Below are 20,230 nucleotides of genomic sequence, written 5' to 3'. Positions count from 1 at the left end.
CAGGTTTTTTGTTACTTGCCTATGTAGCCATATTTATATACCATTTAATCTACCCTTGTCTTGATGTCTTTTGAACCTCACATGGGAAGTAGAAATGAAACTCAACCAACAAAAGCAGAACTTTTTTGAACGCAAGGAAAGATCTAATATTTAAATTATCTACACAGAAACACAACCTGTTACATAAAGTCTTTATTTTTCTAATAGCCTTAAATTGTATCCCTCACAATTCCTTATTTGGTTTCTCTTTGGATAAACTCCTTTTTGTCCGTTTATATTGATTTTGTTTTTAAAGAACATACAAGGCCGGTGCCGTGGCTCACTAGGTTAATCCTCTGCGTGCGGCGCCAGCACCCCAGGTTCTAGTCCAAGTTGGGGCGCCGGATTCTGTCTTGGCTGCCCCTCTTCCAATCCAGCTCTCTGCTGGCCCGGGAGTGCAGTGGAGGATGGCCAAGTGCTTGGGCCCTGCACCCGCATGGGAGACCAGGAGAAGCACCTGGCTCCAGGCTTCAGATCAGCACGGTTCACTGGCCACAGTGCACCAGCCGCAGTGGCCATTGGAGGGTAAACCAACGGTAAAGGAAGACCTTTCTCTCTGTCTCTCTCTCACTATTTAACTCTGCCTGTAAAAAACAACAACAACAACAACAACAAAAACATACAAACAGGGGCCTATGCGGTGGGGTAGCGGGTAACAACAACAACAACAACAAAAACATACAAACAGGGGCCTATGCGGTGGGGTAGCGGGTAACAACAACAACAACAACAAAAACATACAAACAGGGGCCTATGCGGTGGGGTAGCGGGTTAAGCCACTACCTGCAGTGCCTGCATCCCATGTGGGTGCCAGTTTGAATCCCAGCTGCTCCACTTCTGATCCAGTTCCTTCTAATGCTCTTGGGAAAGCAGCAGAAGATGGCTCAAGTGCGTGGGCCCCTGCACTCACATGGGAGACCTGGGTTGAGCTCCTGGCTCCTGGCTTCAACCTGGCCCAGCCCTGGCTGTTGTGGCCATTTGCGGAGTGAACCAGTGGATGGAAGACTTCTTTCTCTCTCTGCCTCTGCCTCTCCCTCTCTGTAACTCTACCTTTCAAATAATTAAATACATCTTTTTTAAAAAATACAAATATAAGAAAAATCTCCTTTGATACACATAGGGATGATATATTGCCACAAAAATGTGCCTATAATAGTACTGAAATTACTTTTCTTCCGTAGTGTAAGATTAATAAATGATACACTTCTGAAAAGAAATAGATCAACACTTGAAAACCTTATTCTGGGGCTAGCATTATGGCACAGCAGGTAAAGCCACCTGCAAAGCCGGCATCACATATGAGTGCTGGTTCAAGTCCTAGGTGCCCTGCTTCCAACCCAGCTCCCTGCTAATGCTCCTGGGTAAGCAGAGAAATATGGCCAAAGTGCTTGGGCCCCTACCCAATGTGGGAGACCTAGATGAAGCCTGGCCCTGTTCTGGCCATTGTGGTCATTTGGGGAGTGAACCAGCAAATGGAAAATCTCTTATTTTCCTCCCCCCCCCCCAATTCTGCCTTTCAAATAAATTTTAAAAGTAAGATAAAATAATAAAGCCTTATTCTGCCCCTTCCAAAGGTTAAAAATGTCTACTTTACTTGGTCTTTTAAAATGACTTGGGAAGGGAGAAATATTTTTTACTTTATATATATATATATATATATATATATTTTTTTTTTGGACAGGCAAAGTGGACAGTGAGAGAGAGAGACAGAGAGGTCTTCCTTTGCCGTTGGTTCACCCTCCAATGGCTGCCGCGGCTGGTGCGCTGCAGCCGGCGCGCCGCGCTGATCCGAAGGCAGGAGCCAGGTGCTTCTCCTGGTCTCCCGTGGGATGCAGGGCCCAAATACTTGGGCCATCCTCCACTGCACTCCTGGGCCACAGCAGAGAGCTGGCCTGGAAGAGGGGCAACTGGGACAGAATCCGGCGCTACGACCGGTACTAGAACCCGGTGTGCCGGCGCCACAAGGCAGAGGATTAGCCTATTGAGCCGCGGTGCCGGCCTACTTAATATTAATACTGCTGTCAGCTGTTCTATGATGGTGAAGTAGTAAATAGTTTGTATTTTAGAAAAACAGCGTTTTTAAAAAATATTGCTTTGATGATAGTTATGTAGTTATTTGATCTTTTAATTTCATATACTTTTTTTTTATTTGACACATAGAGTCATAGATAGTGAGAGAGACAGAAAGAAAGGTCTTCCTTCCATTGGTTCACTCCCCAAATGGCCGCTACAGCCAACACGCTGCGCCAACCTGAAGCCAGGAGCTTCCTCCGGGTCTCCCATGCAAGTGCAGGGACCCAAGGACGGGCCATCCACTGCTTTCCCAAGGCCATAGCAGAGAGTTGAATCGGAAGTGGAGCAGCTGGAACGCTAACTGGCACCCATATAGGATGCCAGCACTGCAGGCAGCATATGCCACAGTGAGGGCCCCAGATATATTCTTAAAAAAAAAAAAATATTTATTTATTTATTTGAAAGAGAGAGGCAGGGGCAGAGAGAGAGAGAGAGAGAGAGGTCTTCCATCCGCTGGTTCACTCCCCAACTGGCTGCAACTGCCATAGTTGAGCCAATCTCAAGCCAGGAGCCAGGAGCTTCTTCCAGGTCTCTCACGCAGGTGCAGGGGTCCAAGGACTTGGTCCATCTTCTGTTGCTTTCCCAGGCCATAGCAGAGAGCTGTATTGGAAGTGAAGCAGCTGGGACTTCAACTGGCGCCAATATGGGATGCTGCTGGCACTATAGGCGGTGGCTTTACTCACTAGGCCACAGTGCTGACCCCTCTTTTAAAAAAAAAATATATATATATATATTTATGTATTTGAAAGTCAGAATTGCAGAGTTAGGGGAAACAGAATGAGAGAGAGGGATCTTCCATCTGCTGATTAAGCCCCCCAAATGGCTGCAATGGCCAGGGCTGGGCCATGCCAAAACCAGGAACCAGGAGCTTCATCCAGATCTCCTACGTGGGTGCAGGGGCCCAAGGACTTGGATTGTCCTCCACTGTTTTCCCAGGTGCATCATTAGGGAGCTGGATCCAAAGTGGAGCAATCAGGACTTGAACCAGCACCCATATGGGATTCTGATATTGCAGACATTGGCTTAACCCACTGTGCCACAGTGCCAGCCCCCAAAAGAAAAAGATGTGTGTGTGTGTGTGTGTGTGTGTGTGTGTGTGTGTTTTAAGATTTATTTATTTAGCTGAAAGCAGAATTACAGACAGACAGATGGAGAAACAGAGAGAGAGGTCTTCCATCTGCTGGTTCATTCCCCAGATGGCCACAACAGCTGGAGCTAGGCTGATCCAAAGCCAGAAGCCAGCAGCTTCCTCTGGGTCTCCCACATGGGTGCAGGGGCCCAAGCACTTGAACCATCTGATGCTTTCCCAGGCCATCAACAGGTAGCTGGATCAGAAGTGGAGCAGCCAGGACCTGAACCGGTGCCCGTATGGGAAGCCAGTGCTGCAGGTGGAGGCTTAACCTACTAACACCACAGCTCCAGCTCCAAGATGTATTCTTTAGAACATGATTATCTACTTTTCATGTAGCTCATTTTATTCTCTCATGTTATTCTTTAAGATATATATATTTCTTGCTAGGTGTGTGTGAAATCACTTCCTCTTTTGACTTCTTTCTTAATATTTTAATATATTTGGTTCCTTCTCCTCTCTCTTGACTTTTTTTCCCCCCCTAAGTCATCTCAGATTGTTTTTGCCTTTAGTCTTTCCAGTTGCCTGTTTATTCTCTTCTCTGATCATTTGTCTTGGCGGCATCAAAAATCTCAGACTGAATATTGTGTCTGTGCCCCTCTGTTTATTCTCTTTGGACACTTATTTAGTAACCATTTCTTTCTTTTAAAGATCTATGCATTTATTTGAAAGTCAGAGTGACAGAGGGAGAGGGAGGGAGATCTTCCATTTTCTGGTTCATTCCCCAAATGGCCACAATGACAGGGGCCAATCAAAAACCAGGAGCCTGGCCGGCGCCGCGGCTCACTAGGCTAATCCTCCGCCTTGTGGCGCCGGCACACCGGGTTCTAGTCCCGGTCGGGGCGCCGGATTCTGTCCCGGTTGCCCCTCTTCCAGGCCAGCCCTCTGCTGTGGCCAGGGAGTGCAGTGGAGGATGGCCCAGGTGCTTGGGCCCTGCACCCCATGGGAGACCAGGAAAAGCACCTGGCTCCTGGCTCCTGCCATCGGATCAGCGCGGTGCGCCGGCCGCAGCGCACCGGCCGCGGCGGCCATTGGAGGGTGAACCAACGGCAAAGGAAGACCTTTCTCTCTGTCTCTCTCTCTCACTGTCCACTCTGCCTGTCAAAAAAAAAAAAAAAACAAAAAAACAAAAAAACAAAAAAAAAAACCAGGAGCCTGGAACTCCATCCGGGTCTCCCATGTGGGTGCCATGGCCCAAGTATGTAGGCCATCTTCTGCTGCTTTCCCAGGTGCCTTAGCAGAGAGCTAAGTGGAGCACCTGATACCTAAACTAGTACCCATACGGTTGCCAGTGTTGCAGGCAGCAGCTTAACATGCCACAGCATTGGCCCCTGTTAACCCTTTCTTCCATTGATATTACAAGATTTTACCATTTGGCCATGTTTTCATTTGATCCTCACTATAATAGACCCCTGTATTTAAGTGGTATTTTGAGGAGTAAGGAGAGTTATCAGACAGGAAGGGGTCCTGTGGGAATAAGGAGCCATGGTGATACTTGCCATCTGCTGATTAGACAAGACATTGCCCAAGAAAATGAAAAGATTGATGGGAACACAATGGGTCCAATACCCTAGTAACCATATAAGAAACTAGGCTCTGGCATTATACCAGAACATACCACAAAGCAGCATGTCACAAGTGCTTAGCAACTGATCAGGTAGGCATAACCTGCCTTAACTGGTCAGGTCAACAGTATTTCTCAACTGTCACATCTCCCAAGTAGTCAACACGGTAATGTTTGTTAACTGGTCAAGAACCATGTCCACTACACAGGAGACAGAAAAACCAAGCAGACACTTGATGTACTGAAACTATGTAGAATAAAAAATTGACCAATTGATAGGCACTCCCACTGAAGCTCCCAATACCCAGACCTTGATGGACCCTCCCCTTGGGGACCCCTCCTGGCAAGCAGAAATCTGTTTCTCAATAAAATCTGCTTTCACTTGCCTTGTTCACTTGCTTTTCACTTGCCTCCCACCCTCTGATTACTGTCTGTGGCATAATTTTCTTTTTTTTCAAAAATCTATTTATTTAAAAGGCAGAGTTACCAAGGGGGCGGGGCAGAGAGAGAGAAGAGAGGAGGGGAGGGGACTGAAGAGGAGAGGAGAGGAAAGAGACACTTTCCTTCCACTCACTGGTTCACTCCAAATTGTCTCAATGGCCAGGACTGGGCCAGACTAGACCTAGGAACTTGGGCCATCTTCCACTGCTTTCCCAGGCCATTAGCAGAGACCTGGATCAGAAACTGAGCAACTGGGACTCAAACTGGCACCCATGTGGGACACTGGCATTGCATGCAGCGACTTTATCCACTAGGCCACAACACTGGCCCCTGTGTCATAATTCTTCATTGCTGTGAGACAAAGAAATGACTGCAGACTTCTCTAACAATATCATTATCATTTTATTAATGAGAAACCTTTGTTTCAGAGAAATTGTCACTTGCTCATAATTACGCAAGTAGCGATTAGTGGAACTAAGACTTGATCTGTTAGACTTCTGATTCTAGATCTCCTGTTCTTACCACATCACCATCCTGTCCCTATCCTTGGTGATTTTACCTTAGGTGTGTGTATGAGTATATGAATTTCTCCCCAAATTTACTTCTTTAGCAGTCATTGCCAGTCCTTGTCCTTAACTATCTGTTGGACTTCCCTACTTGTTTTTCTTATTTGAAACTTAGCAGAATAGAGGACTGTGAGCATCTTATTTTTCATATCATCCCTCCCCATAGATTCTTTTTAAAAAAAAAAAAGATTTATTTTTTTATTTAAAAGGTGGAGTTAAGAGAGAGAGTGTTTGCTTCTGTCCTGTTGTTCACACTCCAGATGGCTACAGCGGCAAGGGCTGGGCCCAAGTAGAAGCCAGGAGCCTGGAGTTTCATCTGTGATTCCCACATGGATGTAGAGGCTGGAAGACTTGGGCCATTTTCTGCTGCTTTCTGGGGTGCTTTAGATGGGAGCTAGATCGGAAGTGGAGCAGCTGGGACTTGAACCTGTACCCAGATGGGATATTGGCATCACAGACAGCATCGTAATCCACTATGCCACAGTGCTGCCCCCCGCCCATGATTTTTTATATTTTACATTTTATTTGGGAGGAGGTACATACACAAAGATAGAGAAATCTTCCATTCACTGATTCATTCCCAAAATGTCCATAGCAGCCAAGGCGGGCCAGCTTGAAGTCTGGAAATCAGGTCTCATGTGGGTGACAGGGATCAGGTTACTTGATCCATCACCTGCTACCTCCCAGAGTATACATTTGTAGGAATCTGGACTCAGAAGCAGAGCTGGGACTTGAACCCAGGCACTCCCTATGGATGCAGGTATCCCAAGCAGTGTGCTGATAGCTGTGTCAGATACCCACCCCTCCCCTATGATGATTAGGGTCATCACTGATATTTTGCATCTTCTTTTTTGTTTACTCCCTGTTGTTTGATTATTCTTTCTCCTTTCTCCTCTATGTTCATCTCTTGTCAAAACCTATGTAGTTTTATTTTTAAGAATGCATTTGTTGTTAATTGAATTTTTATGCTCTTTTATAGTTATATATCTGACATTTATATGTTGCCTTGTAGTTGTGTCTCAGACAAAACTGATTTTTTTTCTCTTGTTTGTATGTGACTGCAGCACTGATGCAGGTGACAGTCCTGTTGGCACCACAACTGCAAGTAACCTGGAACAGCCGCAGGTTATCCCCTCTCAAGGTGACCTTCTGGGGGATCTTTTAAACCTTGACCTTGGTCCTCCTGTCAATGTGCCACAAGTGTCTTCCATGCAGATGGGAGCAGTAGACCTCTTGGGAGGAGGACTAGATAGTCTGGTAAGCATCCTTTTTCCCCATTTCTTTTGGTTATTTTTAGTTCTTCATATGCTAGAGAGTTTTAAATTATTCAGCTTTTTGGAACTTGATCTTTCCTTGATGAGCAGTAATGGCCTTTGAGAAATGACAGGATTATCTGTCTTTAGAGAGTTGATTATAATACTGTTCCTCATACAGGGTATGTCTGCTAGTATATGAGATTATTTTGTTGTCTTGCCTCTAAATAGAACTTTTGATATTCAGTAATATTAATATTTAACATCCTTTCCAGATTTTATTATTGCTCCTGCTTAACTCTGGATAACCCCCTGTAAATTCTTTTGACCTAGACTGCATTAAAGTGACCTCTTATACATCATCTTATTTCAAGACTTTCCAACCTCTTTTTATATTTTATTGGTTTATACCTGTCTAATTCTAAAAAGGTTTTGAGACAGCTATTTGAGCCATTTTTGTGTAAAAAAAAAAATAAGTACCTTTATTACAGTTGGAAAGGACTCCACCTTCTCTGCCCTGTCATACTTCCAATTTAATTAGCTTCCAGGATTCTAATACTAAAAGGCTCCAATGACCAGAAATATCTGTGATTATGTATCACCAGTGAGAACCAAAATTATTTTTTGTTGGTGTATAGATAAATGAGAAATACTAAGGGATGACCTTTAATCTGTGGAGCAAAGGCCAGAAAAATAACTGGTCTCATGACATGGCTCTCTGCTTGCTACTTACCTCTGGTGGAATTAGAGAGCCTCTTACAGCAAGACACTTGCAAGTGAAATGCGTGTCAACCTGATGATTATAAAGATGCCCAACAGATTGATTTATTTTCTGACATCATTGGGGGGCAGATACCATCAATACAAAAATACATGTTCTTAGCGATTACATAAACAAAGCAGCCTCCGTCTCTACTATGCATACTGGCATCTTCTACTTTATGAGCGGTATTGTGTCTGGGGTTTATGCCAGACAGTACAGGATTGTTTTATTTTTCAGCTGGCAGAGATTCTAAGGAAATAGGGTTACAGTCATGTTTCTTTGGTTTTTGCTAATGGAAAGTCACTACTTCCAGAATCTCTTTACTGACCAAGCTGTGTGCTTTAGCTTATATTGACAGAAATGAGTGCTCCTGTTGTCTTTCTTGGGAATATAAGCATTTGCTTTTCATATTCATGTCTTTAGTAAACAGGATTGATTTCTGACACAAACAGAATAGCTTCCTCATGTGGTCATTCTGCATTTTTTGTATAGCCTCCTTACAGACCAGGGGACTGACAAGTGAATATTTAAGTATTTCTGGAGGGACCCAGCAATTCTCTATAAAATTAAAATAGCTCTTTGAGCACCAGGTTCTCGTCCTGGTTGCTCCTCTTCCAGTCCAGCTTTCTGCTGTGGTCTGGGATAGCAGTGGGCCCAAGTGCATGGGCCCCTGCACCCACCTGGGAGACCAGGAAGAAATCCTGGCTCCTGGCTTTGAATTGGCGCAGCTCCGGCCGTCACAGCCATTTGGAGAGTGAACCAACGGAAGGAAGGCCTTTTTCTCTGTCTCTCTCTCTCACTGTCTGTAAACTCTACCTGTCAAATAAATAAATAAAAAATCTAAGTAAAATAGCTCCTTTATTCTGTTGACATATCAACCACAACTTGAGAATATTGCCTCCTCTTAATGTTTCTGACTTAGTACTCCCTTGGTGCCTTCCCACTTGACACTTTGAACCTAAGAGTGACTAAGAGGGATTTGGTGACAAGCAAGTTTGGAGGGGAGAAGGAGGCCTTGCATTTTGATGTTACCAGGCCCACTCTATTTTCTTGATTCACTTTAGCTAAGAGATATGTCCATTTCATTTTGCCAGCTCCTCAAACCAGTTTGTACACATTTTGCATAGTTGTCTAATCATCTGTGAGCATTCTCACAAGTATTGCTTTAGGTAGAAAAGCTATTAGAACTTGCTTGGGTTGTAGAGGCAGCCATTGCCACATAGGAAGCTTATTCTTTTTTCTTTTCTTTCTGTGAGAATATTTTTAGGGGAGTAGTGAAGTAAGTTGGTTTTCCAGCCTGGATTTCTAGATATTATATGGTCTTTGCTAGCTGTGCCCTCTAATATTCCCATGTAACTCTGCAGCTTTTCCTGAGTGGAGAATTTTAAATGGTGTTCTTGATGGTACTGCTTCAGAAAGTTGTTTCCAGCTTATTATGGGATTCAAATATATCTCAGAAACCAAAATTAGAAGGAATAAAAGCCCGTATTTTTTGCCCCAGATCTGTTTGTGGTTAAATACATGTTCACTAAGAGAGCCACAATTCGTTTAAAGAACATCACAAGTAAGGTCCAAATCTGCCTGTGTGGAGGATGGCTTCCTTAATCAATAATTGACTGTGCCACTTTTAAAACACCTTTACTGGGGGCCAGCACTGTGGTGTAGCAGGTAAAGCCACATCCCTTGTGGGCACTGGTTCTAGACACGGCTGTTCCACTTCTGATCCAGTTCCCCACTAGTGTGTCTGGGAAAGCAACAGAAGATGGCCCAACTCCTTGGGCCCCTGCACCCACATGGGAGACCCAGAAGGGGCTGCTGGTTCCTGGCTTTGGACCAGCCCAGCTCTGACCGTTATGGCCATTTGGGGAGTGAACCAGTGGTTGGTGGATCTCTCTCTCTCTCTTCCTCTCCCTCTTTCTCTCTCCCTCCATAGCTCTGCCTTTCAAATAAAATCTTAAAAAGAAATTTAAAAATTTTAAGTCTTTAATGTTCTTGTGAAAATTGACTGATTTAAAGAGAAAGATAATCCTCAAAATTGTCCCTGAATTTGTGTGGATAGTGCGATTTCTTGACTGCATCCTTGTCTTAAGAGCAGTACTTCTCAAAATGTACCGTAGGGGATGGCCATTTCATGCAGTGGTTAAGATGCTGCTTGGGATGCCTGTATCCCATATGGGAGGGCCTGGGTTGAGTCCTGGCTCCACTCCTGCTTCCAGCTAATGTGAACTTTGGGAGATAGCAGGTGATAGCTCAAGTAGTTGGGTCTGTGCCACTCATGTGAAGTTCCTAGCTCTTAGATTCCAGCTGACCTATACCAGCTATTGCACAGGCATTTGGAGAAAGAAGCAATGGATGGGAGATCTCTCTTTGTCCACCTCTACATTAAAAAAAATATTATCAATGTTTGGGTCCAAGAGCAATTAAATCTTCTGGGGGATGTGACCTATATTGGCTGTTTTTAAGTTATCCAAGTTATTTTAATTTTGCAGCCAGAGTTGAGAATATGAGTCAAATGAAATTCAAAATGGAGAGTTAGATAGAAATGTTAAAAGATGATCTCACTGGAGCTGGCAGTGTGGCATAGCAAGTTAAATCGCCACCTGAGATGCTGGCATGCTGTATGGGCACTCGTTTTTCTGTCCCAGCTGTTCCACTTTCAATCCAGCTCCCTACTGATGGCCTGGGAAAGCAGCAAAGGATATCTCAAATAGTTGGACCCCTACCACCTACCTGGGAGACCCTTATGAAGATCCTGGCTTTTGTCTGGCCCAGCCCTGGCCATTGCAGCCATTGAAGAGTGAACCAGCAGATTAAAGATCTCATTGTGTCTCCTTCTCTCTTTCTCTCTCTCTAACTTTGTCTTTCAAATAAATATTTAAAACACACACACAAATTGATCTCTAAACTAAGACAGTAATTTCCACAAAAAAAGTTATATTCTGGTGAGCCTCTTTGGCCCCTTATACTGTAACAGACATCTCTGACACTGTTTATTTTTTTATAAAGAAATAGGCATGGCTCTTTAATTTTTCTTTTAAAAGATTTGTTTGTTTTATTATTTGAAAGGCAGAGTTACAGAGAGGTGTAGACAGAGAGAGAGGTCTTTCATCTGCTGGTTCGCTCCCTAGATGGCTGCAACAACCAGAGCTGTGCCGATCTGAAGGCAGGAGCCAGGATTCTTCTGGGTCTCCCACGCAGGTCCAGGTGCCTAAGGACTTTGATCATCTTCCACTGCTTTCCCAGTCTATAGCAGAGAGCTGGATCAGCCAGGACTCAAACCAGCACCTATATGGAATGCCGGTACTGCAGGCAACACCTGGACACTATCTTTACTCTTCCCCTCCTCCCCAGGGTATTTTTCCATTGTGCTTTTCTATTAGGAGATTCAATCTGTCAAATTAGCAAGTAACTGAATTTAACTAATTTAGATGGAGTAGCTCAGTCCCAGGGTCCTTTTTCCCCTTGCTCATTTTATGTAATTGGATACTGAAAATTGAGAACATTTCATATTTTGGATTGTCTATCCAATTTTGTTCTTCCATCTTAGCACTTTATATTCATTAGAAGAAATTCTTTTCTTTTTATATCTAGGCGATACTTCCATTAGATCTTGTTCTTCATCTTTCATTGTCATACTTGTGAAATTTGAGATTTAGTGAATTGTGACCTTTTGCCAGAACTGCCATATTCAGTTAATTGATTCATCAATTAATTACTGTTTGCCACAACAAACCTGAATGCCCAGCCATCAATAATAGTTAGTGAAAACATCTGTGATTCTTAAACCAAAGGAGAGTAAGATGGGGGATTGCTGTGATGTAGAGAAAACACATCCCATGACTCCCAGATGATTGATTCTTGTATGCTTTTTTTAAGGAGGCTGTCACCTTCAAAAATCATTGTTATAGACAGAGCTTTTAAAATGGCATGCCCTTTTGGCACACAACTTGAGTCAAAATGGGTTTCTTACATGTTCTTGTCAATCTCCTTGTTGGAGCGTGCCCATCCTTATTCTGTGCCTGCCCTTCTGGTTGTTCTCTTGTGAGTGTATTCTACAGATACTTTCCTTCTTTTCTGTTAGTATAAATATAACCGTCACCTTGATGTGGAGTGAATTCAGCTGATGTAACTTATGTGGTTGATCTGTTCTACACACAGAGTGTGATCATATGGTAATAGTATACCTGAATAGGTGTAGGCCTGTGAATGTGGTCAGCGGGATTTTGTTTGTTTGTTTGTTTGTTTGTTTTAGAAGCTGCAAAGACAGGTGTTTCTGTTTTGCTTTGTATGAAACTGCAAGTTTCCATTCTAGTGAGCAAAGACAAATGATACATACGTATGTAGTGAGGTAGTACATGTTGTGAGGGATGCAGAACTTCCCCTGTGGGTTTTTACTGTTCTCAACAGTGAATTCTGTCTGACATAAGGAACCTAAAGTGACCGCTCTAAGGAAGTTTTGCCCCTTGTCAGGAAGTTAACCTCTTCGCACCCATACTTTTCTGATGGAAGCCTTTTTTTTCTTTTTTACCTTTTGTATGATCTTAACATTTTTGTACTTTTCCATGACAATTTTTCTCTCTCATCAGTTTGTTTAACAGCTTTTGTATAGTTAGTCTTTTCACCGATTTGATGAGTTATTTTATGATTTTCAGAAAAGCTCTTTGAAGATAAAATTAAAGTTGCAGTCCAGTAACTAAAAAAACATATTTTTACCTTGGAGATGCTCTGTGCCTTCTAAATTCCAAACCATGATAGAAATAAACACAGATTGATTTTTGATGCCATTAGAATTTTCAAAACAATTATTGTCTGTGATAGAAATCATACATTGACTCCTGAGTAACAGCTATTGATGAGCTGTGTGTCAGATGTATGCCTTAGATTCCCTTCAGTTCAGTAACTTTTTTTTTTTTTTTTTTTTTTTTTTTTGACAGGCAGAGTGGACAGTGAGAGAGAGAGACAGAGAGAAAGGTCTTCCTTTGCCGTTGGTTCACCCTCCAATGGCCGCCGCGGCCGGCGCGCTGCGGCCGGCGCACCGCGCTGATCCGATGGCAGGAGCCAGGAGCCAGGTGCTTTTCCTGGTCTCCCATGGGGTGCAGGGCCCAAGCACCTGGGCCATCCTCCACTGCACTCCCTGGCCACAGCAGAGGGCTGGCCTGGAAGAGGGGCAACCGGGACAGAATCCGGCGCCCCGACCGGGACTAGAACCCGGTGTGCCGGCGCCGCTAGGCGGAGGATTAGCCTACTGAGCCGCGGCGCCGGCCCTCAGTTCAGTAACTTCTGAAAAGGATCAGTAAAAGAAATGAAACGGCTACAAAGGAACACAGGAATTGCTGAGCTTCAGGTCTACACCTGGGGCTGGTATTGTGAAGGAGAGGAAGTCACCACTTGCAATGCTGGCATCCCATTTCAGGGTCCTGGTTCAAGTCCCACCTACTCTGCTTCTGATCCAGCTCCCTGCGAATGTGCCTGGGAGGACATCAGAAGATGACCTAAGTACTTAGTTCCTTTTTACTCGCGTGGGAGATTTCCATTGTTTTGGGCTCTTGGCTTTGGCCTGGCCTAGCCCTAGCTGTTGAGGCCATGTGGGGAGTAAGCCAACTGATGGAAGATCTGTCTGTGTCTGTTTCCCTCCCTCTCTCTCCCTTCCTCCCTGTATGTGTTTGTGTGTGTGTGTGTGTGTGTGTATCCTTCCCTGCCTCTTTGTCACTCTTCCTTTCAAGTAAATAAGTAAAATTTTAAATAAAAAAATAAAGATCTACACCTGTAATTAAGAGAATGTTTTTAGATAACCAGCAAACTGTGCAGTTTTAGAAGCAATGTACCTTGGGGCCAGTGTTGTGGCCTAGTAGGTTAAGCTTCTGCCTTGTGGTGCCAGCATCCCATATGGGTATTGGTTCAAGTCCCAGCTGATCCATTTCCGATCCGGTGCCAGCATCCCATATGGGTATTGGTTCAAGTCCCAGCTGATCCATTTCCGATCCAGCTCCCCGCTAATGGGCTGGGAAGGCAATGGAAGATGGCCCAAGTGCTTGGGCCCCTGCTACCCATGTGGGAGGACCTGGAAGAAGCTCCTGGCTCCTGGCTTCAGATTGGCCCAGCTCCCGCCATTGCAGCCATTTGGGAAGTAAATCAGTGGTTGGAAGATCTCTCTCTCTGTCTCTCTCTCTCTCTTTGTGTCTGTCTGTCTGTCTTTCCATCTTTATCTGTAACTCTGCTTCTCAAGTAAGTAAGGAAATCTTAAAAAAAAAGAAGAAGAAACAGTGTACCTTAAAGGAGGTAACCCAGGTCAGTCACTGATAAAATGGGAATTTTTTTCTTTTCTTAGAGTCAAGCAAACTTCTTCCTTAGAGAAAGTCAATCTTGGATATATGAGCTATTAGTCTGTTAACTAGTAATCTGTTACAGTATTCTGCCATTGAACGACGGCATTTCCTTTGGTATCTGTAGGTGAGCTAGAGCCTGTGAACAGGCTCTTGGACTTTCTGTTCTCTGTGGCTCTGTTGCAGAGCTCATGTAACTGTTGAAATCATCTTAGTGCATAAGTTATAGCCAATCACCAGCAAATAACTATTTCCCACCCAATTACTGTGTTAACAGTGCAGTGACACATTGTGTAGCTCAACACCAACTGAGTCCCTTGCAACACTACTTTAGGCACGGTAAAGGGACTGTTCTTTGCAGTAGTTGAATGTCAGTAGTATTCTCAGTGCCATTATATGGCTACAACTCCTGTGGCTTGCCTTGTGGTTAGATTAGGGACTGACTGAACTATACCACCAGCAGAAAATTTGGACTTAAGTATCAACTAAAAACTTTCAGGAAAATTCTACTCAGTTTTCATCATTTGAAATATTCTTTTCCTGAAATTAGTGCCTCTCCCACCTCCTTTTCTGTATCCTAATTTAGTTAGCTTAGAAATGACAGCCTCATTAAGGTAATCATGGAGACAATGGAAAGTGGGCAACCATAAAAGACACTTAAAACAAGTATTAAGACATCTAAGATTGAGATTGAAGTTATATCCTGCACAATTACTCCTTTTCATTCCTAGCTCTTACCAGCTCACTGGATAACAGAAATCTCTCTGAATTTTATAACTTCTAGTTTGATTTATTTTGTGTCTTACCTGCTAAGTATGGGCTTGGGGTATTTCCAAACTGATGAAACTGACTCCAAATAATACCAGCATCTGAACTGTAATGGTTAATGTCTAATTCAGGCTAATACACAAAAACTTTCCTAGTTACTTGTTCAACTTTCTGTCTCTTTCTTTTCATTAATAACTGCTTCATCCTGCTTGTCACCACAGTTAGGTGAGGCCACTAGTGGGAAATGTGACTTCCATCTGCGCGGACATCTCCTTATTAGTCAGTTCCTGCCATTATTGTGCTGTTACCTTGCCACATTCTCAGGGAAGAGGAGACCTTCCTTTGTTATCCTTTTCAGTTAAGAGGGAAGATGTGGAATAAACTTTGAATAAGCTACAGTCTTGCTAGTTAGAAAGCACTGAAATTGGCTACTCCCTTTGCTCTGGGCATAGCATAATTAGATGAACTTTACATTGCTGGCTACATGCCTCTGATACAATTTGGTCTGTGTCTGTCAAATCAGAGTTCTTGATTCTAGCTGAGTTGTATCTGATACACTTAATGGAAAAGGGGTATCAGGATTGCTTTTCAATTTCTCCATGGTTTTTAGTAAAATCAAGCAGCATGAGGAGGAGACAACTGTCAGCTTTGTCTAACCAAGATAACAATCAAAGATAAAATGAAATTTCAGAAAGTAAGAACTATCAAGGGACTTTATTTCTTTTGTTTTAAACATCACCAGTGAGTACCTTTACACAATGCCATTCATTGAACTTAGCATATTTGATAAAGCTATTGTTTCCTTTTGTGTTTGTTTTTTCTTTCTCCCCATTGAATGTCAACCAGTTCCTTAAAGAATTCTCTTTCAAGCTTGGATGGTGTGGCTGGGCAGACAGGGAAAGTGGAGGAGGGGAACAGCAAGTCACAAAGTCATCAAACCACGTCAAAGAGTCAGGACAAATAAGGCATTTTGTAGAGCCCCTTCTGTGGTTTTGTTTTCAGCCTTTCCTTTCTGAGAAAATAATTTTTCTTTCTGCTCAAATTTTCATGTCCTTTTTATTCAGAAATAAACTCCAAAGCCATTTCTGAACAGAGATGTCTTATCCAACTCCAAATAATAATTCATTTTCTAAGGCAGTGTTTTTTTGTTTGTTTGTTTTTTAAGATTTTGTTGATTTATTTGAGAGGTAGAGTTATAGACAGAGGGAGAGACAGAGAGAAAGGTCTTCCATCCACTGGTTCACTCCTCAAATGCCTGCAACGGCTGGAGCTGAGCCAATCAGGAGCCAGGAGCTTCTTTCTGGTCTCCCACATGGGTGCAGGGACCCAAGCACTTGGGCCATCTTCTACTGCTTTCCCAGGCCATAGCAGAGAGCTAGATTGGAAGAGGGGCAGCCATGACTAGAACCAGTGCCTATATGGGATACTGTGGTGCAGCCAGAGGATTAACCTACTTCACTACAGTGCCGGCCCCTAAGGCAGTATTTTCAAAATGGCTGTATATTAGAATCAATGGGGAGAGCTTTTCAGAATGCTGGTGCACAGGCTACACTTCAGAACAGTCAAATCACTGCTTCTGTATCTGGGTGAGACTCAAGCATTAGCATTTTCTAGAGTACCTTACTTCCTTCTCTCCCCCTTCACCGCTCCCACCCCAGTCTTAGTCTGTGAAACCTCCCGGTTTTTATGAAAGGGAAATTAAAGGCCTCCCATAATCACACTTACTTGGAATAATTTAAAACACACACATACTCTGTGTTCCATTCTTAGCTGGACTGCTGTCTTCCTGATCATGCTTTTGTTGATGCTTTTTCAGCCTTTGTTCAGAATATTTGAAAAAATGCTCCTGCCCCAGTTTTGCTCTTTATAATCCCTCCCATTGTACTCCCACACCGTTTCTTCTTGGAAGCTTCTCTGCATTATCTCTCAACCAGAAGGAGGTTCTTCCTTTCAGAACCTCCCTCTTTTGCTTTGGTGTGTTCTGTGTAGTTTCACACTCGTGTTGTGTTTCTCCTGCCAGTTTGCAAAGTCTGGTTCTTAGCTATCTATGTAGTCTTCTCATGGTTTTTCTTTATATCCTCCATAATGCATTGCATCCAGTAAGTGTCATATGAGTGTTTGAATAAAAGGAATTTCATGCTTTTCAGATGTCATGCTGCAGATGTGCTATTCTAGAACCAGGGAGAAAGCAGATATGTGATATTTTTTCTATTTGCTTTCATACCTTTCCAGTTTTTCAAATTCTGGCTGGGGTGACCTTTTTACTCACTTGAACATATGACTTTCATCCCATGTTCACCCGTGAGATAATCTTCAGGAATCAGGTTCTGGAAATGCTGATTTGGAGTGCTCTGTATTTTAGTGCAGAGCGTGCTTACCAGTGCCAGTGATGGAGCACCTGCCGGATTGTTTTCTATCGTGGTTGAGATGGAATTTTGTTGTAGGCTCCATTATTTTTTACTGTAGATTGAATTTTAGATTTTGCCAGTTACATATTAGCACCTGTTCTTAAAGAAGATAGGTAAATCCTCTTTCCCAAATCTTGAAGATACAATACAATTTTGTTATTTTGATGCAAACACAGCACAGTGGTCTCCAAATTTCTACAAGCAGTCAAGGAAAATGTTTAGACTTTTTGCCAACAAGGCCTCAAGTCATTTGGTGACTCAATGATGTGTTTTAGATATGCAGTGAAAAACAGAGGCAAAGCTAATGTGCAACTGTAGAAAAAAGAAAGTAGCTTTTGCTTTTAGTAGTACCAGTGGTTGTATATATGTGTGTTTACATTTCTTGCATGCTAGCTATTTTCAACTTTAGTTCTTTAATGTTTTTGTCATGGAAAACTGACTTTAGGGTAAAATATATTTATTAGAGCCCTGAGAAAAAAGGCAAGACTAAGACCATGGGGGATTATTTTCCTATCAGCTAGCTAATTCAGTTAGTCTAGTTCTTTAATGCTTATCATCCTTGAAAATGATCCACCCAAATAAATCATAGCATTTCTCCAGATTAGTATTGACTGTGAGAGATATTTGAAGCATTGCATGCATCTTTCCACCTTCTCCCCAAGTAGGATATCTTCCTATCCCAGCTATTTTCTTTCCTAGGAACATTCTTAATTCTAAAACCATTTTTGTTCCACCTGTAATTTTTGAAATTTGAAATATTGGTTTGGTTACCACCTTCTCAGTGGGGCAGCAAGTGTCATAGATCAAAGAATATTTTAGTTTTTCTTTGCTTTTCCTTTTTACTCCTCCTTAAATTTCCTTTAAAAAATATTCAAAACTTTGCTGCCTGGGGACACAGCTTCTTTGAATATACAGTCTCTTTAAATCCTGTTTGAGTTTGTGCCTATGTACCCTGGTAGAAAGATTGGATCTGAAACATCCCTGAGATGTCCCAGCTCCATCTTCTTTCCAGGTTTTCTCAGAACTCCCCACAAAATCACTACCACTACTTGGTTCCCCTAAGACATATTTCTTTACAATCTAGAGTTTCTTTAGGCTTGGGGAGACAAGTCGAATGGCATGTATATCCAGCAACTTGGTAGAGCAATTTACAGATTCTATATGGGCATCTAGTACTTAGCTAAATGAACTCTACCTCTCTCTCCTCTCTCTCCTTTCTCTCTTTCAGCTTGGCAGTGACCTTGGCGGGGGCATTGGAGGAAGTCCGGCAGTAAGTGCCATCCATTTATTTCACCATGGGAAGCACTGCCCCCCCGTTTGATGCCTTTCCAATGCACACATTATCAGACCAGCCACTGCTGCCCTCTAGCACTGCACACCAGAACCTCTGTAGCAGTATGTGAGGAGTAGAGAATAGGATAGGGTTACTTGAGAATCTTTGGGGTCAGGTACTACATGTAGTATAGGAACATCTTTAGGGACTGACGTTCTGCTGCCTATAGAGATCTTTCTTTCTGACATTAAAGACCTAAAGGAAATGGAACCTCCCATCTTGACTGGAGAATGCTTGGTGTCATCAAGGAAGAACTTGACTCAGCTGACTTAGAGTGAGACTCTCCTCACTGTGAGTTAGTTTGGGGGATGTGAATATCATCTCCCCCAGAAGAGCCTCCCACTAGATACTTATGTCTAAACAGAGACTTGGCTGAATCCAGTTGCAAATGGAATTGCTTAAGTCGGATGCTTCTCCTTCTTTCTGTAGAAACAAACTCCCCGTTTGTTAGAGTATCTGTAGGCCTTTGGCACAGAATCATGGAAGCTAAAATTGGAAACAAATAGGCAAAGTCTTGGATCACTGTTCCTGTGTCCTACTGAGTACTCTGTTGATGAAGCTTCTAGAGTGTATGTGTATCTTACAGTGATAAAAAATTGTGATGATTAAAAAGACATAGAAGATTCTAATTCAGTTCCTAAGAGTTAAAATTATAGTGTTATTGGTTTATTGGTACTGTTAAAATATGTTGCATGATATTAGGGATTATTAATCTGTTCTTCCTGGTTACTCCCTTCCTTTTTTTCCTACAGGTGGGACAATCTTTCATCCCCTCATCAGTGCCTGCAACCTTTGCTCCTTCACCTACTCCTGCTGTGGTCAGCAGTGGTCTGAATGACCTGTTTGAACTCTCCACAGGGATAGGCATGGCACCTGGTGGATATGTGGCTCCTAAGGCTGTAAGTAGAGTTAACATGGCAAAACTCTATTTAAGGGGTAGTACCCAAATTTCTTCTTCTTCTTCTTCTTCTTCTTCTTCTTCTTCTTCTTCTTCTTCTTCTTCTTCTTCTTCTTCTTCTTCTTCTTCTTCTTCTTCTTCTTCTTCTTCTTCTTCTTCTTCTTCTTCTTCTTCTTCTTCTTCTTCTTCTTCTTCTTCTTCTTCTTCTTCTTCTTCTTCTTCTTCTTCTTCTTCTTCTTCTTCTTCTTCTTCTTCTTCTTCTTCTTCTTCTTCTTCTTCTTCTTCTTCTTCTTCTTCTTCTTCTTCTTCTTCTTCTTCTTCTTCTTCTTCTTCTTCCTCTTCTTCCTCTTCTTCTTCTTCTTCTTCTTCTTCTTCTTCTTCTTCTTCTTCTTCTTCTTCTTCTTCTTCTTCTTCCTTCTTCTTCTTCTTCTTCTTCTTCTTCTTCTTCTTCTTCTTCTTCTTCTTCTTCTTCTTCTTCTTCTTCTTCTTCTTCTTCTTCTTCTTCTTCTTCTTCTTCTTCTTCTTCTTCTTCTTCTTCTTCTTCTTCTTCTTCTTCTTCTTCTTCTTCTTCTTCTTCTTCTTCTTCTTCTTCTTTCTTCTTCTTCTTCTTCTTCTTCTTCTTCTTCTTCTTCTTCTTCTTCTTCTTCGTCTTCTTCTTCTTCTTCTTCTTCT

The 20,230-nt window shown here is 42.7% G+C and overlaps 1 protein-coding gene across 14 annotated transcripts in view; it reads left to right on the top strand.

The window, feature by feature from the left end:
- Window positions 1–20,230, top strand: part of AP2B1 (adaptor related protein complex 2 subunit beta 1) — a 153,867-nt gene that overhangs the window by 70,630 nt on the left and 63,007 nt on the right. For 7 of the 14 annotated variants that reach the window (XM_008271129.4, XM_008271132.4, XM_008271131.4 and 4 more), the window contains exons 14-16: window positions 6,877–7,069; window positions 18,556–18,597; window positions 19,413–19,559. In XM_008271129.4, coding sequence (XP_008269351.1) covers window positions 6,877–7,069; window positions 18,556–18,597; window positions 19,413–19,559 — 382 coding nt within the window. The remainder of the gene's footprint in view (window positions 1–6,876; window positions 7,070–18,555; window positions 18,598–19,412; window positions 19,560–20,230) is intronic. The other 7 variants (XM_002719241.5, XM_070061057.1, XM_070061055.1 and 4 more) reach the window with 1 other exon arrangement.

The sequence above is a fragment of the Oryctolagus cuniculus genome, chromosome 17 (assembly GCF_964237555.1).
Source record: "Oryctolagus cuniculus chromosome 17, mOryCun1.1, whole genome shotgun sequence".
In the NCBI taxonomy this organism is placed as follows: Eukaryota; Metazoa; Chordata; class Mammalia; order Lagomorpha; family Leporidae; genus Oryctolagus; species Oryctolagus cuniculus.
The sequence above is the reverse complement of the archived record's forward strand: the minus strand, read 5'-3'. Positions and strand labels throughout refer to the sequence as shown.